Below are 26,083 nucleotides of genomic sequence, written 5' to 3' on the forward strand. Positions count from 1 at the left end.
CTCATTACATTCATAAACAGACGAAATCTGCTATATTCTTATCACAGTGTTATGGTTTTATATGATCTTAAAGGTGTCACGAAACTGACAATTTGCAAAACTTTCATTACTAGAACTCGAGGGGTGAAGGCACTGAGGACATGCTGAGTAATCCTATATATGTAACTGCTGTGTTTTTTGTTGCATTTTGTTCATATTCTTTTGGAAGGTTAAGCCAGAGGAGATTCTACTGAGGGGACAGTTGTGCGGGTAATTGTATTTGATTTTGGAAAGCTTTGGTCTCATTTATTATGGTCTTACATATTATCTTTTGAGACTAGTTGCAGTCTCAGTGGAATTGTGAACTGTTAAGAAAGTTTTTATTTAAACTGATATTTCTTATCACAGCATCAAGTGACATATGTAATATGTATTATTCAGGGATGTGGACCTATGCCATTTACCAATGTGCTTTAGCATTCCTGTGAAAAACACCATGTTTAATCTGGTCTGGCTAATTGAGGCCAAGAAAGTGCAAAATATTCATGGTAATACATATTTAATTTAGATGTTAGCTGTGTCATCTGTTGCCTTTAACTTGTGCCATCATTTACAGTATATTCTTTCATGCAGTTGGAATTATAAGCTCTGTTGGTAAATGGTGTGCTTTTGCCCAAAGGAATTGAGAGCTTTTATAGGGCAGGCACATGTTGGACTTCATTGTAAGTTTACATAACGAAGCACAGGTTGAACTTAACCATCAGTGTAAGACAAAGCCTTGGTTTTACATTTAATTATAAATGTATTGAAAGTCGGAATTATCTGGGAACTGTTGTTAAACAATCTAGTGTTGTAAGTTCTCTATGATAAGTTTTTTTTTTATTTGGTTGGCTAGGCTCCACTTGATGCATTAGCTTTGTAAATTTTTTTGCCTACTTTTTCCTTGCGGTCATTGCTTCTTTGGGCTCCCTTTGTTTTTTGGTATGTCTACCTTAAATGCATGTCTGGGAAAGATAACTCAGTTTTGTCTGTATTCAAGATTGGATCCTTCAGGTCAGAGTCATAGTCACCCCAGTGGTATGGTGAAAACACTGGTTAAGGAATGGATTACAATCACTGAATACTGTGCTAAAAGTAATTGTTTATTCTTATTGAATTACAAACCTGTCAGTCTTACGTTACCTGTGTTTGCCATGGAGTTCCTTCACTTACAGGACTCGGTTAAATGACTAGTTTTGTTTAAATCTTAGAGTGGCGCAGATATCGATCTAAAATAATTGTGGATGCAACAATTCATTGGGTAGCCCTGAGGAATTTTCAGTTCATCTAGTTTACGTGAAGGTGGCTCATGCAGGTTTTTCTTGGGAAAAACTGGTGGGATGGCGACATAATGCCTTAACCCAGCTCAGACCTGAAGGAGAAAGGAGGAAAAATCAGTTATAAATTGGAAAAATGTACTAGATTCGCCTTGTACAGTTGGTAGCAGAATTCCCAAACCTTGTTAGTATAGGGAAGGAAATGGTCATTGAGCAGTACAGTAATTGAAAAACAATGCTATCTATTGAGTAAGTTTGAAATGTGATTGTTGCAAATGGTAGGTGGCTATTGGAGGGGAGGGGAACCACTCTTGTGGCTTAAATGAACATTGACCAAAATGGTAATCAGAGAAAGGAGACAAAGGCTACCTTGCATCACAGACAAGGCTACATTAAAGAGGAAGGTTCAGTGTCAAGAAATGACGCACAGAGTACACACCCTAAATGTGAAAGTACTACTAATAGTTTTAGTAACTGCCATGAAGAATAAATCCATCAGACCAAACCACTTAGTTTTTAAAGTTTGAAAAATGATCTCTCCTGTTCTTAACAGTTTGAAACGTGACCTCTCCAGTTCTTAACAGTTACGTGACCACTCCAAGACAAGAAAATTAAACTGAATGTCTGTAATGCTTGTGGGAACAACAGAAATGTGATTCTTATTATATATTCCTAAGATTGTAGTCAGTAAATCAGTGAAAAGACAGTTTAAAGGAGTACAAGTGACAGAGAGTGGCTGTGAGTCAAAAGAAAAGAGTTGGTGTCAAGTCAGCTAAAAGCATGAAGAAACGAGGCATACAGAAGGTCGGCAGAGAAAGGGAAGTGGACAGATGTTGCATCATAATAATGAAAGGAATTTTAAGACAGAAATCAAGAAATGATTTTACAAAGGAGTAGTAAACCTATGAGCTGGAAGCCTGGTTACCAGTCTTGTGCTTTTAAGTGCCTTGAGGTCAGTAAGTCTTGCGTAAGCCAAGTGGTCAAATACCACAATAGCACAACAGTGTATGATAGTAGACAACTTTTTTCACTACTTTGGTTTACATATCATTAGAATAATATCGTCTCAGTACCTGATCTCTCACAGCTCTTCCTGGAATTGAGATTTTTATTTGATAGTTTCCTCCTAAGTGTGAAAATCTTATTATGGCATGGTTCTTTCCAAATGTGCAAGATCCAATTGCCATCTGTTTGCTCACTCCATTTGATACAATTTTGCCTTTAAAAATTTTATCGTACATGATTGCAAAAATTAAAGAAAACCCGGAGGAGTGGAGTGATTATTTGTAGCTCACAACTTTTCTTAAAATGTTTTCCAGCGGGTGGCAGTAAACAGAAGTTTATGATTCAGTATCTGTATTCCCTAATCCCCCCCCAAAAATAATCCTGACCAGGTGTAATGAAATGACGCATTAATTTTTGAAGACTGATGGTAATGAAGTTTTGTTTGGAGATGTGCTGTAGCCCTAAGATGACTTGGTGTGCTGTAGCCCTAAGATGACTTGGTGTTATCTTGGGGAGTAGTGTCTAGGAGTCCTCCAATCTCATACGTAATTGTCTGAAGATGGTTGGGTTTTATGTTATGGAAATTTGTAATGCCCTGACTGGATAGGGTGAAAGAAATATAGTGGAATTCTTTTGATATGGTTTAATTATTTCGAAAACACCATTAGGTATTTCCACTTTGAAACTTATCCAGAACAGGTACAGTATTAGTATTTTTTGAGACAAGATGCTGGTGAAAATAGGTTTGATATATTACACTGGTAATGATCTTGATGTTGTAGAAAACATATTTATCATTTGACCTTTCTCAAAGTATTAAGTATTTAAAATTTTGTTGGCTGCTGGCTGCATAACAAGGACACATTTCCAGGCCAGGAGTAGTCCAGATGTTATTGCTTGACATTAAGGACATTTATTGTGCTCTAATAATCTTCTGTTTACATATCAAGAAGGTATAACAGCACATATTTCATTGCATTACACATTAAAATGTGTTAAGTTTAATTCTTTTTGGTTTGGATTTCATATAAACTAAAAATCCTTTAATTCAGTTTTTTTATTTGAACCTTGTAAGAATTTTTTGTTCAATAGTTTAACCAGGTACCTTTTTTGTGAATTAGCATGTAAGGTGATTTGCTTTTAAATTTATCGTTATCCTAGTGAAGAGAGCATGAAATTTTGTATGTACTGTGGATGTAGAACTTTTGCGTAACTTTTGCCTGTGCAAGTAAATGCATGGCTAGGCATTATCTCGACCTGTTGTGGGACCCAAGGCCGGGACCTGATTGCTGTGCTCTTGAGGGAATGAGATACTAGGTAGTGGGCAGAACCCTTTGTCCTCTTTGCTTGACCCACAATGAGTACCCAGTTTTGGACATTAACGATGTTTGTTGTTTGGCATCATTGTGGAGTACAGTACTAACAAAGAATAATGTTGTCTTTAAAAATATTACAGTTGCTGTCTATGAATAAGAAAGTGGTGTAGCCAGTGCATTTTTGTATAAATCTTTCAGACTGTTGCTTTGCCCTCATGTACTTGTTTGATATGGTGGTATCTTATGAGAGCACAGCAGGAGGGTAATAGCGCTGCTTATATTTTATACATCCTTTTTTTTGTGAGTAGCATAGTAACTGCTATCCCTTCCTCTTGTTGTCTAGCCAGGGCAACGCGAGGCAGAAGGTACCACTCAGCCAGGGACTTCTCAAAACAAAGTAAGTAGCCTTTTGAGCGTTAACCTCTGTTGTTCTTTTTCTAACAAGCTTTGATCATTCTAAAGGCTTTATTTTTGTGGTTATGTTTTTAAATGGAAAAAATGTTGTTCATTTGACTACAGTTTTACCCAGGGACAATGTGAAATAGAAGTGGACCATCTCTTAGTGATTGCACGTTTATTTTGTTCACCTCATTTCCTAGCGTTGATGAGCAAACAATAGTTAGTAAGTAATGTCTTTTTCGAGCCATTTATTTGATTTGTAATGTAGAAACTTTCTTTTTTATTGATTAATTGTTGATACATTGTATGGCTAACAGTTTTCTCTTGACAGTCTGATGTTTCATAGTTTTTTTGTGAGAAGTTTATGTTTTAACATATTTAACACTTATTTACATATACAGTACTGGCTTTTAAGTAAAAAAATATTAACCAACAGAGAGTTATATTGTTTTGCAGAATTGAGAGCATCATGTTTTTGGGTTGTCAGGCAGTTTTGTAGCAAATAAACATGAGCACTAAAGTAAGATTTAAGGCAATGCTGAGAAATCTTTTGGGCCAGCCTAGTGAGAGCTAAATAAAATAGCTCATTCATCTTTGAGCAGTTTTGCTAATTTGTGCTAACATGGATGAATTAATTGTTGGTAAAGTGAATGGAAAAACCATCATTTGTTATCTCCTTTTATAAAAGGGGTCCTACTCTTGTTTGACATACCGGTATTTATTGAAGAGCATTTGTGAACTAATCCCTATATGTATATAGAATGTAGGGTAGTGATAAAAGTTGAAAAAACTTTTGTGTGAATGTCCAAAATGTAATTGACAATAGATGTCAAGATTTGAAAAGAAATCAATTGAGGAAATTTTGTCAGAATCTCCACCATTTTCAGTTAACCAAGGTACAACATTTTCAAGATTCCATAACTCAGTAAAGTGAGTAAATTAACAGTGGAAAATGTCGGAGGGGGGGGATGGTGTGTAAAGTGGTGCAGCAGAGATGATGCAGTAGCTACTCTTTTAGCCTGGGAACTCCATGGTTTTGACTCTCCAGTGCCTTTGGATCAACTAGATTTAAGGGAGAAGCCAGATCCTTTTTTTTTTTTTTTTTTTTTTCTAGCTCTACTTTGGCCAGAAGGGGCCTGAACATTCAAGGTCAGAGAAGGCTGCTGCCCATAAGTAATTTTCCCCATAAGTTTATGTATTCCTAGGGCTCGAATTCATAGTGCACAAGAGCATCTGTTGCCCATTTAGGCACGCAGTAGGGGTAAAGGTTATGATTACTGAATGGTGACAATGTCCCAACTACTGTATTTCTTAATCAGAAACTAACGCAGATGTCTGCAGGTTGAAACTGTCAGTGTTTTTTTGAGACCCCTAAACCTTTAGTGGTACTTGACTAGCCTGGTCAAATACAACAGTGAAATTGATTACATAGTAATGGAATTGTTTGGAGGAGGAAATGAGGATTCCCATCAATCCAGCAAGGTGTGTCTGCATTGTACAAGTTAGGACAGCCTTTTAGGTCATGTTATGTCTACTCGCAAGTTTGTGTTAAAGCTTACGCACAAATGAGAGGTTTGTATATGGAATAATGTTTAGTATGTTGAATGTTTCAAGTAATCAAAAACCCCTGCAGTACCAGATTTTGTTTTACAGAATTTTATGAGTTTGCTCGTTTCCAAAAACCTTTACAAAGTGCATCTTATCTGCCCCTTCTGTGTTTTCTTACACAGTACTCTACATGTATTTCTACCATCTGTATTTCTCCACAAAACTGTTTTGAGGCATTTAGTTGACATGCAGACAGCATAAGTGATATCTCTCCCTTTCGTGTCATTGTTTTGCTATGAGTGACTTGCATAGTTAGAGAATTTTCCATGAAAACTTCTTGAGTGCTGCATAAGCAGGCATACAGCTTCAGATTGCAGTCCTGGACAGACGAAAACCAAAAAAAGGTATTGTCTACAGCAGATAATTTGTTGAAGTCGAGGCAAGTGACGTGAAAGAAGAGAATTGTGCTGATGAATTACTGTTAGGTATTTTAGATTTTTCTTATTCTTTTACCAGATAGTTACAAGGGTTATTGAAGAAGAAAAAAAGGTCTTACAGCTGGTCATCGTCTACCGTATGCTGCGTGCGTACCGATATGTGTATTTCACCAGTCTGTATGAAGGCATACACTACTTCCATCCAAAAGCCACATGTCGCTCAAGAGGCACAAGTCCCCCGTCTCTGCTCAATAGGGTATAGTGTGGTCTTATAATCATAGGGGAGAAAATGATGGCTTATGCTTTACCCAGACTAAACTAAAGTACCTGTACTACAGATTAGGGACCATTGTTCACTTAGTTGGTATTTCCATTTGCCCTTTTATATAATTTTTTTTTTCTGGATTTTGGTCTTTCTTCTCCTATAGAAATCTCTCAGACTTTGATGTTTCCCTCCAGATGAGTGTTTTTTATTTTTCTAGGGTCAGGAGTTTGTTAACATAGTTTTGTCCAGTGTGGAAATGGATTATAGCTGTAGCAACAGATAGAATTGTTGATGATGGTGGTACAAGTTATTTATTGATTGATCACAGTTAGAGTATTTCAACATTGTCATATTGCACTGCAGTGCAGTGACTTGTTGAAAGGGTGTACTATAGTTTCATTACTCAGGGGTAATATAATTTTTTTAAAAGTCTAAAAGTTATTCTACTCAAAGGGGGTATGTGCAGTTTGCATTGGTTTGGTAGTGTACAGAGTATCTATAAATAAGCTTAAGGTTCAAAGCATTGCTTTATATATAGAGTAAATCATTAAATGGGCAAGATTGCTTTAAAGTATTCATGTTTGTCCATAGTGACGTTTTCATATGCAAAGGCTAACAGGATGGGCACCCAATGCTGTTGTAGTTCAGGTCTAAATGAAAAAAGTACAGTATTGACATATTGAAATGAATTCCAGGAGAGAGTTGATAGATTTGCATAGTGAAGAAAGTCATCAGAAATTTGAAGACGTGTTGTGGATTGAAAGGATTTCTGATCTTTGGGATAAAATTTGGAAATGTTTGATGCCTAAATGGACTGTTTTAGATTATTGGAACAGTACCCAAAATTACCTGCTGTGAGGGTAGAGACAGTTTTTGGCCGAAAAGAAAAGAATTTGGGAAACGTGTGAGTGTTGATCAGGTGAATTACCTTTCAGGCCTGTTTTGATGGGAAACAAGTTGAGGCTCTGAGAATATGGACCAGAAAATATTGTATACAATGTAGCTTTGGTAATTTGAGTTACGAGATGAGGCTTTCATTTGTTGATAGAAGAAAAATCGTTAATCAAACACCATAGATGATTATTTTGTAGTAAAAAATAGCTGATAGATTGATAGAAACTAATTATTTTAGATATTTTACTTAGTGTTGGGATCTTGGAATTGATAGATGAAGGAGCCGCTTTAAATGGGAACAAAAGAATAGGTTTTATAAGCAAAAGTTGATGAGGCTTAAATTTTGTGAAAATTTAGGATTGTATATTGTAAATAGTGTCATAAATGAAAGAGATATATAACTTAACTTCTTTAAAGGGTAAGCACAATGTACAAAGCATACTTTACATTATGAGGATTATTATACCCTAAGAAATATATATCCAGTGTCTATAAATCTTTAATGGCGATTGTTCATGTTCGCTCACAATCTTCATTAGACTGCTAAAAGAATTCATGATAGCGTTGCAACATTTTATAGTCTACAGTGTTATAAAGGATAATCCCACCCCTCTGAAGCCTATGCTAATCTACCATTGCTCTTTAGAGGGGGTTAGTGACATCAGTGCACCTCACTCTGTGCATTGTAGGCATTACTTGCAGTTCTTTGCAACTTCCCTGTGGCACCTACCTGGAACCATTTTCCTTCCTTTTACTGTACCTCTGTCCATATTCACTTTCTTCCATCTTGCTTTCCACCCCCTCCTTTGGCCTAAATTTTATATTCCATTCCATTCCATTCCATTCTTACTATAGCTATATGAAATCATCGTGAATATTATGTTAGCTGTTCAAAAAAGTCATGGTATACTATGTAGAATCTTTTGCAATTCAGGAACCTTATACATACTGTAAATAATATTTTGTATTTTACCTTCATCCTCTATATAGGATATTTTTTTAAACTATTATCATTTCAAGTTATTGGGTGTCAACGAATGCAGTAAACACTTATTGGTGCATGTACACACAATTAGAAATTATGTAATTTATTTTTGAGGTGAAACTTCCCCTCTATCATTAGCTTTATCTGCGGCTACTTGGTGCCGGATAACTGTTGGGAGCGATTGTTAAGAATTATCTCAATTTTAACACGTCGAACCCACCCTAATGATAGAGGGTAAGTACCTAAAAAATTTATTTTATCATAATCATCATTTTTGAGGTGAAACCTACTCTCTATTAGTAGTGTGGGTTCGACAAGTGTTAAAATTGGAACAGTTGTTAACAAACGCTCCCAATAGTTACCCTGTACTGAGTAGCCACAGATAAAGCTAGTGATAGAGGTTAAGTACCTAAAAAATTTATTTTATCATAAAAATCATTGTTTTACTCTTATGAAAAATATTCCTGAGAAAGGGAGAATAGCAAGTACTTTATGGCTCAGGCACTATATATTTTTTCATTTTTTGTTTTTAGTTTACTGTACACTTTTTTGGCATCGTACTTGGTAGTTAATCGGAGAGGCTGTAGTTTTTAGTCCTCAGACGTACAAAAAGCACTCATAATGTTGCAGTGGGGCTCATATGATCAGAATGCAGTGGCATTTACATATTTTGACATTTTTATTCATATGATTAATTACTGGCTGTCCACTGTTTTTTCACATGACTTCTCACCCATTTTTTGCAATAAAGCTATTCAGGTCACATTTTATTTTTTGGATTTCTTTCTTCATGTTTTTGTGCTTACCCTTAAAGTTGTTAGTGAAGTTATATATTATTAGTATTGTATATTTCTTCTTTTTATGGAGGGCATCTTGTACTTTTTATATCAGTGTATTAATTAAATCACCTTAACTATGAAATTTATGTCATTTATGTTACCGTAGTGTATACATCTTTTCCTCGAACGTAGTCATTGATAAATAGTTGTAGATCTTTTTATGAGAGTTTTAGAGTAATCAGTCTGGCTTATGTTAGCTCTTTTGTCATTTCGTCTTACCATGACAATTATTCTCTACCAGCCTCCCAGATTGTTATTGTATGGGAGCCTTTCACAGGTTGGTTATGTTAGGGAGATGTGGAAAACACGAGACAATAAATGTACTCAGTTGAAATTAATATTGCCTGAGACACTTTATCTTTGTGGGTTTGCCATAGTTTTTTAACGACATTATCCCCCAATAAATCCCTGATTTACAGTCAAATTTCATCAGTACTGTATACAGATGGAACGTGTGCCACTAGAGTCTTTCGTTGTTTTTATGCCTCCTCATGTTGGTTTATACCCTTAGAAACCACTACATAAAGTGAAAGCAACCCTTAGAAACCACTACATGAAGTGAAAGCAACTTGGAAACCACTACGTAAAGTGAAAGCTTGGTGTTACAGGAGACATATTTCTTTTTGACCGAGTGCTTGCCTCCGTGCCTCTTTCATCATCTAATGAATCAGTTGGTCTTGCATGGTAGCAAACAACCATCCCCACCACATATAGTGTAGTGGAAACAGACGTCTGTGTAATATAAACAAGCGGTTTTCTGTTTGTTCAGTGATGTTTGTATCACACAGGTACCAAGTATGGTTATAAACATGGTTTGCATGCATACATTTATGTGTCATTTTGTGAAGTGAAAACTGTTAGCCATTCAGTTTACATCATTTTAGTTGATTATATAAAATAAAAAAAATACTGTTCGGTTTTAATTTTATAAGAATTATTTATTTTATTATTATGCAGAACTTATAATCATATAGTGGACGTTATTGGTATGGCCCTGTAGTGCAAAAGGAGAGAACAGTAGAATCTCAAAGAAATATTGATGGGGGTTTTTGAATGTCTTATAATTTACAAGAGTTCTCAGGCCTGTCATAGACGTGTTCTCTCAGGACACCAAATGCTATTGACCATTTACAGTTACCAATTTAACAAAATTGGAGAACAGTAATCTACAGTTTCATGAAACTTGGAAATTCCCTTCTGTCTTATTGTTAATTTTTTTGTGCCACTTATCACCAACATAGTGTCAAGATTTGGTGTTTTCCTTGTGGACTGCAGTCAGTGAGGCATTGAATATAATTAATAAATGGATTCATTCATTGGTTGTAATACAGCAATTACAGATGACGCCATAAAATCTGATTTCATATATGTAGCTTACCAAGTAATTACATAGCTATACTTTCCGCTCGTGAGGCAGTTAAAAATTTGAAGTTTGAGGTAGCGATTCGTTTATTTATAGTGTAGGTAACTACCCCACCCTCTATCGGGGAACAAAAGGTACAACGTTAACAGCAATCGTCACTACTTTTTTGCCGGCTTTACTGTCAATATTGAATGGTTTGGTGGTTGAATTTGAGGTTTTTTCTTTGCTTGTCCCGAGGATTTGGTGAAGTAACCATTATTTTGGTAGCTTTTCAGCTTAGCGTAGTGGTTTTTCTACGGTTTATTTACGATGTCTGATTCCAGTTCGTCAAGTATTAGGTATTGTAGGGAGGGTTGCAAGACCCGAATGACGAAAGTAACCTAAGATAGTCATACGATCTGTGCAAAATGTAGAGGACAAGAGTGTTCAGTAGATCTCACTTGTTGTCTAAGAATGCTCTGTTATTTTTTCATAGAAGTCTGATCATCAGTGTGCACTCTCAAATAGATGATGATGTCCTAGCTTCCTTTAAGGTGAAAGCACACGATATTAGAGCTGTCGCCAGTTTGTATGCCTATAGGCATAGTATGTCACTCTCATCTGTCTTCCAGTCGACATACTGGAAATGCAATTCCGTTTTTGCCTCACACTATCTTAAAGAAATTGAAATGACTTATGAAAATTGCAGTACCTTAGGTCTGTTATCGGTGACTGTCTCAGTATTGGGGGAGGAAGCATAGGAAGGAACCCTTCCTATCCGTAACTCCTTCGCCTTGAAATTTTGGGTGTCAAGTTGTTTTTGGGGAGCCTGTGGTTACTTATACCTGGAGTGCACACCAGTCTGTGGTAGTGGTATGATGGTTTTAATCTTTATTGTTGTTGGTAACTATTTTTTATTGGTCTATTGTATTTTGGTACTACACCCAGGGCAAGGGCAGTTTTCCTGTTTTGCTTTATGGGTGTTCGGAAGTCTCCTTCATTCAAAGTTCCCCTCTCAAAAGTAGGGACTTATCACGGCCATTCTGCTAAGTTGCTACAGGTCAAGATGAGCACAGATCAAGGCAGTAATCATTTACTGGGGCTCTCTTACCAGGTAAGGTTACAACAAGCATTTTATCAATGCTACTAGATTTTTATGTTGCAAATTCATCCTCTTATCTGATTGTTTTTGGAACAGAATATGTCCATTTATCCTGCCACCTGTCAATGTGGGATTCAGCTATGTAATTACTTGGTAAGTTATGTATATGAAAATTCTATTTTCATAGTAAAATTGTTTCATATATACTTGCCAAGTAATTACAAGATCAGAAGCCCTCCCTCCTCCCCTCTGATGGACATTAAGCACAAAAGTGGTGACAGTTGCTGTTAACGTTGTATCCATTGTTCCCTGATAGACGGTGGGGTAGTTACCTACACTATAAATAAACGAATTGCTACCGCGAACTTCAAATTTTTAACTGCCACGCAAGTGAAAGTATAGCTATGTAATTACTTGGTAAGTACTGTATATATGAACTTAATTTTATTATGAAAATACCATTTTTGTTTTTAAAGTGTAGAAAATGTATTGGAAACAGAATTTATCACCATCAGTGTATTCATGATGAATGCACAAGATATTTAGAAATTATAGTGGATTGAATTAGATCTGTCATAAAGGTGTGAGCAAGATAGATGTTGCGTGCTACTATACTATGGTTGCTTGACGGCTGTGGCTCAAGTTAGTTAAGCGTATGACAGGATAATCATCACAGCCTCTACAGTACAAAGATTGCTCAATCTTCACCTCATATGCAGCCCATACACCACATAATCGTCGCATTATGTACTGTACAAAGACAGCATAATTGTTACCTTGTATGTATCCTGAAGACTGCATAATCTTCCTGTAATGTACAGTACAAAGACTGCATAATCCTCACCGTACATGCAGCCCAAAGATGGCATGATCTTCACATTATGTACAGAACAAGACTGCTAAATCTTCACCTCATATGCAGCCCAAAAACCACAGTCATCTCATTATGTACAATACAAAGACTGCATAACCCTCACATTATATGCAGTGCAAAAATTGCATAATCTTCACCTTAAATACAGTGCAAAGTAGATCCCCTACCACCTCCTTCACTCGTACCGCCAGTTAGTATCCACTTCCAGCTTACCTCATTTAATCACTGCTTAATGTCATCAATTCATGACTGTCTCAGCCATTTCTTGTTCTAGGTAGGTTTGGCTGGTACAGATAGTGGGCGTTATGTACTATATACCAGGTAGTCGAGGATACATTAATTCAGTGTTATATTGTTTTTACCATATTCATTTCACAATTTTGGAAGAAATGCATGAAATGAAACCACTCAACTTTTTATTTTCTTTTCAATTTTAGGTTTTAGTATTCCTTGCAAACAAACTGTTGTTATGAATAGTTCATCACAGGATGAAATTTTTAAGGTCCATCACCTTTGTGTGAACAGTCATCTATATGTTTCATGACAACCTCTTTGGCATGTTCACATGTTCACATCATGAGGAATAGTGAAAATGTTTTAGTAGTTTTGTTAAAATTATGAAAGTTACAACAGATGTGCTGATGGTTATGGTGCGTTTTTACATTGTATTTTTGAGGCAGTAATAACTGCTAATGTGCTTCAGTTATAATTAAATCATAAATTAGTGTAGAATGCAAGGTGTTCCAAATGTCATGCCCTGTACTTTAAACTTGGTATTAAGATAACCTCTTTAGACACTACAAGTTTGTGTTGTCTACTGTGTACCACTTATGTGTTTGACATACAGTAATCTCTAGTAACTGGACTTCAGTCCAGAGGTGCAAAAAACGACATACAGTAATCTCTAGTAACTGGACTTCAGTCCAGAGGTGCAAAAAACTTAGAAATGCTCTTCGGTACCTCAGAGCCTAGCTTAACCTTGCAGTTTTTGTAGCCTGTGCAATGTGAGCACTTATTAAGTCAGTAAAACCTACAGAATCCACAGCACTGTAGAATAAAATGAATCTAAATTGTCTCACTTGAGATGTCTGTTGTAGCAAGTACTTACTGTATGATCACACACAAAGGATCCATAAAAACTTTAAACTGTAGTGATGTATGTGTACAGTTTATTGAAAAGTAATGAATGCTATATAGGTACATGGAACTATAAAATAGAAAAATGAGACCAAGAGTTAACTCGAGAGATTAATGGTATTTCCCTTTTCTGGAAAATACTGCACTGCACTAATCTGCCCTTTCCATGTTCTATCAAGCATGGACTTTTACACCAGTATTCTGTTTGAGTACAATGTCTAAGAGGAGCTGTCGCACCTCACGATGCTCACCATGAGTCTTAGCAAAGAGGACATATCAACAAATGCAAGACACTGTGTGGCAGATGCACTTACTACCTTGTGCTAAAGGTCAGATCTCATGTTCTGCCAGCAAGAAGAACTGATGGCAATTCAGTTTGCAGACTTCTCTCCCCCACACCAAAGTCTGTGACTTATTTCCCCTTCTTACAATCCCAAAGGAACAGCATGAAGCCAGGCGTCTTAAGCACAGTACTGAGGTAGCTCACCTGGCTAAGTAATGGTTATTAAAACAGTATTTTTGCTCCCACTCGAGACCGTTCTATTGTGGTTTTATCTACACTAGCAGTTTTTTAGTTGTTAGGTACATAAACTACAGATAAAAATAGTGCAGATATGGAAAAGTGGAAAAGAGGATTACTGTATAGAATAGAGAAATTTTTTTGGTAGAAGCCCGTTAGGCATTAAAATGAATAACATTCACTTATACCTCTTGGGTACTGTTCTCTAGCCTTTAGTGAGTTCTATAATTGAAGGACTTATCTGAAAGTTCCCCAGTTTCTTTTCATTCACAGTAATAAGTTAATTCTGCATTACTGTACTTTATTACCGAGTACATCCTCACGAATGTTAATTCTGCATTACAGTATTTTGTTACTGAAAGTGTTGGAATATTAAATGGAAAAACATACAGTATTTAGTCTGTTCTATGGAGTTTCATTCAGTTTGTTTTTCAAACATACATCTATGGTAGCATTGAAAGGATTTACCGAAAGCAATTCTTGCTTGAAAGGTAAGTGTCACATGCTCTTGGTATTTGGCATGTGTTGTGGATATGCATGCTTAAGACTGCACAGTTGATTATGTTGATAAATCTCTTAGTTTTATGGGTTTATTTTTAAGTATTTAATTTGGTAAAAAGTTTATTGTATAGTGTAGAATTTCTTTAGGCTGTGTAAAATCCCAATGCGTAACCGCCACAGCAGTAGTTCTAAGCATCATTGAGTTAGGAGTGTCATCCCTAAATAATTATGCAGGGCTTACCACCACATACTCTTCATGACTGATAAGTTTAATATTCATGGTGTAGAATTAACATTCTTGAACTTACATACATTTCAATATTTTTGAAAGGCCATTTAAATCTTAATTCAGAAGGGGACAATGTCTCCATAAGATTAGTGATTTTTATTTCACGTACAGTACTAGAGGACTGATAGTGTAGTTTAATGCATTAACAAATGTATCTTGGGCATTTTGTGGGTTCCTTGGAAGCCTCCATTATTACTTTTTCCAAAGGGGGTTTGATTGCTTCCCTGTGAATGTGATAAAATGAAGTATCAGATTTACTTTTTCATATGGGAACCATAGTTTTGAAGACACCACTTCCAGTGAAAGGCTATGACACCTCTACTGTACCTAGATTATGAAGGCTAGTTTGCTGTTTGTGCTTAATGTCCCATTGAGTTTTAACATCAGTCTAAAATTGATGCCAAATTCAATTCTTGTATGCTCATTCCCTCTGGTTTTATTCTTTTCTTCAGTGATGAAAAATAAGCAAAACCAAAAAAATCTCATATCCTCCAAAATATGTTGCAAGTATGTCTAGGCCTGTGTAAAAAAAAAGTACTGGTTATTCATGTTATTGACCTTGTTCATCTATGTTAATACTATATAACTGGAATTTATTTGAAACTAGCTGGATAGTTCTACTGCTGGAAGCTTCTCTAATGCTTACATATATTAGTAAGTGATGGTTTTAAATGGTTGATTGAATCTTACGAATTAACTATCTTCAGTTAACTGAAAATTTTGAAGATGTAAGGGGACAGTTAGTGTCTTATAAATGAAAAAAATAGTATTTTGATGAACTGGAATTTGATCACATGTATTGATGGTTTTATTAGCAGAAATGGATGTTTTATGTTAGTGCTTATTTCTTACCTAAGGATGGAAACCAATGTCATTATTTTTAAAAACAAGAAATTCATGTAGAAATTGTTTCAAAGGTGTTTGCTGTTTCCCCAAGTTATGTATAAATGTCAGCGTGTTGGGTTACCAGATTGGAGGCTTCCATTTTTACTAAGTCATGGAAATTAGTTTAAGCCAAGATTTCTGAATGATTTGTGAAACTGGCCTTTACACTTGTGCCATCAACTTACAATCTCTCAGATCCTAAAGTTCGTATTTTCTCATTTCTTCAGCACTGCTACTAATTTAACAATGTGTACAACTAAATGTGTGCCCCAGTAAAATGGAAGCCCAGTATTTATGTAATGCCAAAGATTATAAATAAGTTGCAACGTAAAACATGTTCCAGGTAGGAGTTTTTGAGTGTCCTTGCTGCTCTCGAAAAATCCTTGGATGACTGATTTATTATTGAATTATCCATATCAGACTTAAAATTAAATCTTTATTGACTCAGGTTGTCCTGCATAGTAAACATGAGAAATCAACCTTTTTGCATTTGACAACAACCACTTAGCTAGAAATGGAAAATTCAGGAAATACATGGAAACCTTTGATCGTACAGCTCGTCTCTTTGAAAAAGCTGGTTCTTTACAGCCACCTGAGCTAAGACAGGGTCTCAGCATCTCCAAATTCTCAGGTGATGGCTGATGGCATCTGCCAGATAGTCATCCTGTTCACATTTCAGAAGATATCAGGCGAATGTCCTTTAGTGGTAGATGGGAAGTACCACTCACAAATATAGTATTGTTATTCACACACACCTTCAGCTAGAGGGAGCAAACCTAATGGACCCTCAGGCAGCAGCCTCCACATAGATTTTATTGAGTAGAAGGCTGTTCCATAGGGTCCTCAGTCTTAACTCTGAGTAACTGAAAAGCATATCAGTTTGTACAGTAGGGGAGCAATGTATGCAGTGCGCCTGAGCAGCAGAAAATAGAAATGAAGTTTTTATTTTTGCCAATAGAGGAAGTAGGGAACAAGAAATTGCATATTAGTATGAAATACAAGTACTGTGTGCTTGGGTTATCAATTACAGTGTATGACATCAGTGTTGGCTGTGGGATACAGATACCTTGAATTCTCATTCATAGGCTCCACTATAAGGCTTCTGTTACTGTTAGTATTTTTCTGTGAGAAGGCCAGACCCTTGAAGCATTTGAAAACTGTATAGTGCTGTATGATTTTAGTAAATTAATCGCTGCATATATTTACTTCAGTAAAATAAAAAAAACATATGTTCCTTTCAGTAAATAAAGTGATAATTTTGCAAAAATGAACTTTAGTCATTGCATTTCATGTCCAGTCTTTTCTTGAAAAGGGAGATTTTATATGGTTTTACATTGTACAGGTATACATGAGCACATTTGATGAATGCAACATACAACACAGTAACAAATTTTAAGTCGGTTAGATTAGGATGTTTTGTAAATTTTATAATGGTAAGTCGTCAGCTCTTTACGAAGCATCGTCTGGAAGTGATTTGAACTTAAATTTTCATTGTAGTTATGCATTAAAACATAACATCACTGCTTTCTGAATGGTTATGCTTACCAGTTGTATGAAGGCCGACAACAAAACATAAAACACGCTGGCCAAGTTACATGAAGTGCTTTAAAGTGGCATGTCACAAATACGTAAGGTACTTAAGCACCGGATCAGCAGTTGTACCCTATGAGTTTGTTCTTTATGGAGCGATGTATTATTTTCAAGCTTGAAGAATTTGAAGTCAGGAAATTCTTATGTATGCATACAGTCAGGTATAGCTTTGTGTTAAGGGCTTGTTCTAAACATTTGAAAAATGTTTTAAGAGTGCATTTTGTATGTGGTGTAAAATATGCAAGTAATCCTCCCCTCATCTAGATTTCACACAAAGCAAAGATGATTCAGTATTTAGTAGTATTACTAGTTTTCGTGCTCAATTTCAAAACCTATGAAGGTCTTTCTTTGTATTACTGCTGTAATGGAACATTGAGGTCACACATTTTTCATAAAGAAGGTTTTGGATGAATTTTTAAATCAAAGTAGTTTTATATCTTTAATGGGAAGGTCTTGGGTCTATTTCCACTTTTAACTGAATGATTTAAAAAAAGTGCTTTTGTAAGTAGTGGCCCTAATCCTGCATCTAATTTGGATCTGTTGCAGTATGCTGAAGAGTTACTGGTTTTGCTTTTTCTTACCCACTGTACCAACTGAACCAGTCAGTCTCTTCACTGAATTTTTTCCTGTAGGAAGATACTTTGATCACAAATGAAATATAGACAAGTGACCCACTAGACTTGCTGATGTGTAAATTATATTTTTCATATTAATGTATGTTAGAAGAGATATTGTATGTCAGTGCCAGGAAAGAGTTAATTCTTTATTAGTGTAAAGAATTTGGATATTGGGTGTTGTCTCATTCTTTGGAACATCTTCCAGGAGGACTTGGATGACGAAGAGGTAGATGGAGCTAAGCAGGCTGATGAGCCCATCACTTCGCAACCACCACCTTCAACTAATCCTTTCAGGTAATGGTAGGAGAGTGATTTAATGTTACTGGGTTTAGAACTTATGTGAGGGGAGTAGAAATAGGGTCACATTATTTTTAGAGATCATCAGTATTGTAAATTACTCACGATAATCATTATTTAGTCATTGTTGGCATGTAGTATTTAAAATAATTTTCTCTTACAGTTTGGACACAGTGAGCTCTCAGTGTTGGAATAAAGACTTAGCATGCATTTCATTGTTTATTTTATTTATTGTAGACAATATATCTTTTGCAAATTACAGGCAACTTGGCAGTGAGGAAAAGAAAGATTCCCACCCTACTACTAACCCTTTCAGGTATATTTGTCTTGGATTTATCACTGCTTACCCAAGTGCATTATGTCGCTATATATTTGTGTTCATTGTACTATGATTTAAGTACTTTTTTAATCTCTGGTATGTTTAATCTTGCTATGAAAGGCCTCACGTTATTTTATTCAATTTCTAAGCTCGTTAATAGAATTATAGGAAGCCTTTTCATCTTACTGACAATTAACAGGCAAGCAGAGAAAAGTGAGGAAAAATCCGAATCTTCTACTACTAATCCATTCAGGTATACTTTTCGTGAATGAATGGAATGGCATTACTACTTATTTAGTCATAACCTTCTTTTAAATTTTATTATCAAGTGTGACATCATTTGTAAAAAATTTTACTTTTAAAAACTGTACATCAGATTTCACTCTGTGATGACCATGAGGACTTACAAGATTGCTTGTATTTAAAGTTTTTCTTCCTTGAAATGAAAATTGAGGACCACCTATGAGTGGAGGAGGGTTGAGCCATTCTGAATCACAGTTCCTGGTTATTGACAAAAATTTTAAAATTGAGACCGTCTTTTTGCAATGAAAATTTGGCAATGTCTGGGTGCCTTTTACATGAGAATGGCTTGTTAAATATATTCAGGTCTTCCATTCCAGTAGAAGATTGAAACAAGTTGTAACTGGATGTTTTCAGTTAATGTGTGTGTGGTCTGAATTCCTTGTTTTAGAGTGTTTGCAGCTTAGTCGTATGGAGTAGAATTTAAATTGACATTTAAATTCGGACTGATGGATATTGCATTGACGCATGAAAGAGCCATGGAGACGTCTAGAATGCGTAACATGACCGGAATGAATTTAGTCCACAAGCATAATGTTAGTTTCTCCAGATTGTACTGTAACTTCATGTAATGTGTATGAGTTCTGGTGAATGTGGGATTGCAGTTGTACTACGTTACAAGTCCAGATTATCTCTGGTATTCAGATGTTTTGATATGTAAATGTTTAGTTTTAAGTGTCATATTCAGCCATGCTTTTGAGCTTGCATGTCGCTTAGAGAACTGGACTTTAGTCTCGCATCGTAGAGACCACCTTGTCCCTTAAGTGGAATATCATAGGTATGTGCTTTTACAAAGAGAAAAGTAGTTTCTACTGACCAGTGATCAGTTTGCCTCCCCTTTTGTTGGAAAAGCTGCCCAGTTGTGGTGTAAAGACAGAGTATATACCTTCTGTTAGTCATAGTCGTAATTTGGTAACAGTATGTGTACCCTCTGTTACCTATAATCCTACTTTGGTATGAATATATACCATCTGTTAGCTATAACCCTAATTTGGTATTTTAGATCTTTCTTAAACCTGTGCTTTAAGAGACTGTAGAATTATCTGGGAAAAGTTCGGTATTTGAACCAGAAAGATTAATGTGACAGGCAGGAAAAGTTTAGTATTGTACCCAAATTCCAAAATTAGGTCAAAGGAGTCATATATATATATATATATTTAATATATATGTATATATGTTGTATTGTATGCTATCATATCGTAAATTCTGTGCTGTCTATTCCACAAATAGATCAGAAGTGTGTAATAAAAGTAATGAAGTATTGTGGTATGGATTCAGCAATGATTTCCTTTATAAAAAATAATTTTTTTATTATGTTGCACTTACGGTCCAAATAGTGTGTTTTCTGTATAGGGAGTAAGTGCTTACAGGTATGCCTTTGGCATTTCAATGTGGACAGTACTGATAACCTTTATAGCATATGTTTGGGGTCAAGTTATATCCCATCTGCTGCTTCCTGCTTGATTACCTAAGGTATCTGTGCAGAGGGAAGGGTTTGCTGCTAATATGCATAATTTGGCCCAAAAAGTCCTGTGGTTTTTTTTTTTTCCTTATAAATTTATAGTGTTCTGGAATACTTGTGGTTTTGAAACTTCATAGGCATAGCACTTTTGTTGTCTTGAGATATACTTGTTTGCTATTTTTTTGTTGACTTTTTGGCAAGATTTAAAGAATGGCTACTACATACTCCATAATCAAAATATTCCAGAAAGTTAACTTACAAACTTATAGTCACATGATGTACTTTTCCATTCATGCTATAATTACCAGTTGCTCATTGAAGCTACCACAAAACTACTTAAGCAAGGAACACTGGACTTGTCTCTTAGTTGAATTTAATTATCTTGTGGTAGTGTACACTAACAGTACTCTGCAACAAATAAAAAGAATTCAATTCACTGAATCATGAAAATAAAAATGCAGAAACTTATTCCAAGATGCAAAAGCTAATGAGATCTTGTTTTTTTTTTCATCTGATCATGTGGTTTAGCCATGATTCATGTTGTAATGGAATGTGTTAAAAGGAGGATAAAATATTGTCAGTACACCTTTCATTCATTTATAATTTTGGAAAAGAGCTATGGCCTACATTTGTTTCTAATACTGTATATTGTATAGTAAAACATATTTTAATTACTGATATTAAGTTACAAAATGTTTTTAATCAAGATAGTTGTCTAAAAATGTTACTTTAAATCTGATTCACTAAAATGGTCTGTGCTCTTTTGAAATTTCAATTGTGTACATTATCATGCAGCTACTTATATTATGATTAGTAGCGTTATTATCACTATATTTACAAGATGGCAGGCATCAGTGGAGTTTTTATTGTGTATGTGGTTGTTGCATTGCCACCGTGAAGTGGTATTGTGGAACTGAAGGGCTGCAGTTATTATTTAGGAAGGCTATCATATTGGCTATCAAAGACTAGTTTGCATAATTGTGAATCTTCTGTGCTTATTGTGGTGTATCACAATATGTTGCATAGTAGGAATTCAAGATTAGGAACTCGCAAATCAGAAGATTGGACTGCAAACCTTTTAGGGCTGCTCTTATGTATCAGATTATATATCTTACGAAAAACAACTCCTTGTTTGTCTTTGGTGAGACAGATTTTAGTACTGCTTAAGATGATTCCCCGGAGCTTTCATGCAGTTCCTACAAGTGTAGAGCTTATTTTGGATTTTTGGAAGCTTAATTCATCGCACCTGAATTGAGCTTTGAGATAATTACAAGTAATGGGTTGATGGTGAGACAAATATAACTTTCTTGCAAACAAAATTATACCTTCATTATTTCTTGGAGCTCGGTGATGAGACGATACAAATAAGGTGTACAGCTGCTTGAGACTCTGGGATCTGCCTGTGCATGTGCAATATTATCTCTTGACTTCTGTTTTCATTCATTTCAAGGACTGAAGCATGTGGGATAATTTCTTGTGCAAGAAAGGGATATACAGATCCTATTTTTTTTTATTACAGTTTTTGCCAGGTATTTATCAATTTGTTTTCATCCTTTTTTTAATATGTTTTAATCCTAATATTAAATTAGCCCAGGATATATTTTTTTTGTTTTTCAGTTGCTTTAAATTCTTACCCTGGCCTAGGCTTTTTTTTTTTTTTCTTTCTAGAACTTACGCAGTATTTTTCTGTTGTGTACAGATGGCCAAGTCACATAAATCAGAAATGGGAGAGAGATTGAGTTCCCTTTTGTCCTAAGAATGTAAAATGGAATGGTTGTTGAAAATCTGGGCATATTGCATGAAATTATAATACCACTGAGCTTGTTTGCACTTTTTGGTTACCTCAGAGCAAATGATGTTGACAAGTTCCATGTGCACTCACTGACGAGTGCAGCTCACCCTCTTTCCTTGGGGCTTAAGCCTGGTTGTTGACTGGTCATGAACTCATGTTGAGATTTATAACCCACAGGCTGGAAATATTTATTATGTTCAGTGTTTGTCTGACGAATGGAGAACATGCCGGACTAATTGGTATATTTGAGGGCAAAAGGAAAATGCCTCACATAGAGTGATAGTCTTACTTCAGACTCTCTTGCCAGCCTTAGAAGGGCATTAGTCCCAGGGTAGTATCTCAATGGATGGTCAGTGTTCTGACCAATCTACTAATTATACAAGGAAAAATATAACTTTCAGTAATTTAAAATCGAGTCATCAGAACGATCCATGGAAAAAAGTAGTAACAAGATCTGCAAAAATGTGTACCATATATCTCTGCAAGATATGCAGCCTTGGAGGTAAAATGTTAGCTTCCTAATGATCATATCAGTATCAAAATTAGTGTAAATCCTACTATTATGAAAGTGGAAGGAGGCTGGAAAGTCACACAACCAGCTTTCCTTTTCTAACCCTTAATTGCCACACCCTTTTCTAACCCTTAAATATGGCATACTTGTTTTCACCTTCACTTGATGAAGTATCAGTCTATTGCTGTCATAAATGGGGCCCTCTGTTTCCAAAATTATTGTTGTCATTTACTTCACTATTCTTGATGTAAATAAAATAGGGAGAGAACAAGATGAATCTTTGACAAGGGCTTATTTGCTCTCTCTCTGAGTCAGCTGTTCTGTGTAAACAAAACTGCTGACACCATTTGGTAATGAAAGTGGGATTTAGACTCTTTATCTTCATACACAGAAAAGGCTGAGAAAACAGGTTGATAATTAAGGGCTGGAGTTTCATTAGTGTATTTCTTACACATTACTGATGACTGAAAATACACTGGATAATTTGGGAAGGGGTTACGAGTTATTGATCTGCTTTTATTTCAGTCTTCCTCCAGTATGGCTTATACTTACAGAATGATAGCAACATTTCAGATTGAGTGTGTCATTTTGCCTAGTTCTGTGTCAGTGACCATTAAACCTCCAAACTGGACTTTGGCATAGGTACTTATCAGCTTCACTTGACCACCGTATGAGGCTTGTGTGGACTTCTTGTTTTTGGATATAACCATCATGATAGTGTTCCTCACTGACATTGCTGCTTTAAAATGTGTCAGTGAGATCCATGCCTTATTGGGCTAGTTTTCTAGTCCACCCATTTGTCTTTGATGGGCCATTTGTTTTTCCCAGTGTTCCTAGCCAAATTTCAGCCTCCTAGTGATTTCTGACCTTCTGCCTCACTTTTTTTCCTTCACACGGGTTGCAAGAATCTTCCAGTCTCACAGAATTCAGTGTCATGTTGACTTTGGGAAGTCATTTCATGAGTTTATTAAAATATTTCAGAACAGGCCATCTAGCAGCAGATCTTACTTGATTTTAAGCACAATATGGAGCCTGCTGCTATCCTTTGAGTGAACTTTTGTCGTTGTCAGAGCATCTTGGCGCATTTTACGTGGGTGATGTAAGCGTAAATGTGTTATTTATTTTTCAGACTGATTATCTTTACCATTTATGTTTCTCCAGTTGGGAGGGATCTGAGTCACTCATCCCCATTCTCGTCAAGATGTCATCCCTCATGCCTATGGCACCTAAGGCAGCCTGACTTTCTTAGAGTACCTGCCTTTACACTTCATGTGCTTGGTGAATGTGATTTCCAAAAGGGAGTTCCAGTGATTCAAGATGCTTTATTAATTGCTTCACTGCCCCTTGTTAGTAGAAATGAATTGGACTTGGTTTACCTTGGTAAACTCATTTCATCTAAGGCTCCTCTTTGCTTGCTTTCCCTTTTAAATGGATTCAGGGTATTATGAATAATGGGTTTGTAAGGAAGAAGGATGGAGGTTAGTGCAGATGAATGACACCTTGTCATGTGGGTCAGTTGTCATGACCTTGGCATGCACATTGGGACTTTTCCCTTTCAGAATTATCAGGTTGCTGTGGCTGGGTGCCCTAAACGTTGAGTAAGACTGTTTATGATTAATGTGTTTGTAGAAATTTTTTTTATTGTAATAAGATATATCTACCCTTGTTCATTTTATGGGTAAATTAGACAGCTACCCAGGTCTGAGTTAAAATGATATGCTACAGTATAGTTTTACTATTGACAGGTAACATTATGGTTTATAGTCTGAAGGTTAAATTGCACATGTATAGTAATAATGGTACAATTTGTAAGTTAGCTAATCTAGAGTTATCCCAGGATTGAGAGGCATTGCTGTTTTAACATGGAATGCAAATTATTAATCAAGTGGTGGATTATTATTTTATGACATTCATGAGATGGCATTTACCAAGAGAAGGATGAGTATGGTATGGCATTTAGAAATGGATGACATTCTAAATTTTGCCTTGAAATTATGTTATCTTGGCCTTCTTTATTCTTTGAGTATGATGTATACTAAAATATATCCTTGGAACAACTAGCTTGCTTCTTTTGATAATGTGATGATATATATTTATATATTTTTTCGTGGCTAACTCTTTTGGTACTCTTCTAAGCATTGTACTACACAAGTGAAAAACAGTTTTTAGCTCTCTTTTTTTCAGGTTTTTACAGTTGATTTCAACAACTTGTTTTTAATTAGACTTAATCATTATCTCAATCTGCCTAATGTGGGCTGTATATTTGCTAATCATAACCAATGTCGTATGTACAGCACTCATGCTTTTACTTCTTTTATTTTAGTGATTAATTTTTGAGGGGCAGTTTGAACCAAAAAACTAATATAAGATCATTGCCGAGTCAGATTTTAACTGCATTACCATTTCACTAGGTAGCTTGGCATTTCATGAGTTCTAAACTGTGATTATACTGTAGGGCCAACGGTGAAAGTGCACCAGGGCAGCCTGTGTTTGGTATGCCACCACCACAGCCCTCACCTAACCCAACCAATCCATTTGCTGCTGCCGCCAATGCAACAGAGAATACTTCCTTAAACACTAGCAATCTTCCCACTTACACTCCAGGTAAGTAGCGTCCAGTTCTTGAAAATGAACCCTTTTTAATTGCGTTTACTCTCCCCTGAAGGGGTGTAATGGCTTGTAACTGTATTTCATGTTTTAATAGTTGAAAATGTATTGGCATGATTATGCTGCTACTTTTGTGTGGCTGTAGCTGGAAGTTTCATATACTTTTAAAACAAATAGTGTAATGGGTTTTGTCTTTTGATATTTTCGTGGCCTACAGTTCTTACACATGACAGACTTGCTAATGACATGGTGTTGTTTCCATTTTTTTAAATAATTTTTAGGTCCTGTAGAATTAGATTCCCAGAAAGTAGTTAATAATGCTTATTTGACATGGTACACTTTGTTGCTTTACAGTTTCCTCTCGCGACTGAGTTCCTCATGAGGCATTTTTTTATTTACATGCGCATTATTATTTTGTGTTCAGTCCTGTTGATTGCATTACTTTACAAATTAAATTAACACCCAATGTCCTCTAGTATTGTATTACTTTTGGGTTTCCAGCAACCTTATACTTTCTGTTTTTTTACATACCGTATATGCAAGCGTACCAAGTTGACATTTCAGGAATAAAAAAAATTCTCAAAAATGGGGACAACTTACATCACGAGCTTAAAATTGTTGGTGCAATTCAGAGGGAAAAATAATAACTACTTTTATTTGGTAACCTATGAATTCTCTCGTAGTAGTAGTGTAATCTAGTACCTTGGCTTGTATAATTATTCCAAGTTGTACATGCTAATTACCTTTTCGTTTCTTTGGTTTAATGTACTTAAAATTTGAGAATTATCCTGCACAGCTCTCTCTATTATCGATTTATTAACTTTAGTATTTGTAATAGTGAGATTTTTAATGAAAAGACAGTTTGTTTGCTTCCCCTGAAAACTTAAAGACTATCCCAATACAATATTTATAATAGGTTTGTAGTACTTTACCATGATCTGTTCATGAGTAAAAA

At 35.7% G+C, this 26,083-nt stretch overlaps 1 protein-coding gene across 12 annotated transcripts in view; it reads left to right on the forward strand.

Moving 5' to 3' along the window:
* Positions 1–26,083, forward strand: part of Csp (Cysteine string protein) — a 50,269-nt gene that overhangs the window by 17,022 nt on the left and 7,164 nt on the right. For 8 of the 12 annotated variants that reach the window (XR_010857714.1, XR_010857716.1, XR_010857713.1 and 5 more), the window contains 3 exons: positions 3,960–4,013; positions 18,046–18,134; positions 24,977–25,125. Coding sequence is in view for 8 of the 12 variants with exons in the window: in XM_067130835.1 (XP_066986936.1) it covers positions 3,960–4,013; positions 18,046–18,134; positions 24,977–25,125 (292 nt within the window). In the remaining 4 variants the exon portion in view is untranslated. Of the gene's footprint in view, positions 1–3,959; positions 4,014–18,045; positions 18,135–18,399; positions 18,454–18,655; positions 18,710–24,976; positions 25,126–26,083 lie in introns of all 12 variants that reach the window. The other 4 variants (XM_067130837.1, XM_067130836.1, XM_067130838.1 and 1 more) reach the window with 2 other exon arrangements.

Source organism: Macrobrachium rosenbergii, chromosome 29 (genome assembly GCF_040412425.1).
Source record: "Macrobrachium rosenbergii isolate ZJJX-2024 chromosome 29, ASM4041242v1, whole genome shotgun sequence".
NCBI classification, from domain to species: domain Eukaryota; kingdom Metazoa; phylum Arthropoda; class Malacostraca; order Decapoda; family Palaemonidae; genus Macrobrachium; species Macrobrachium rosenbergii.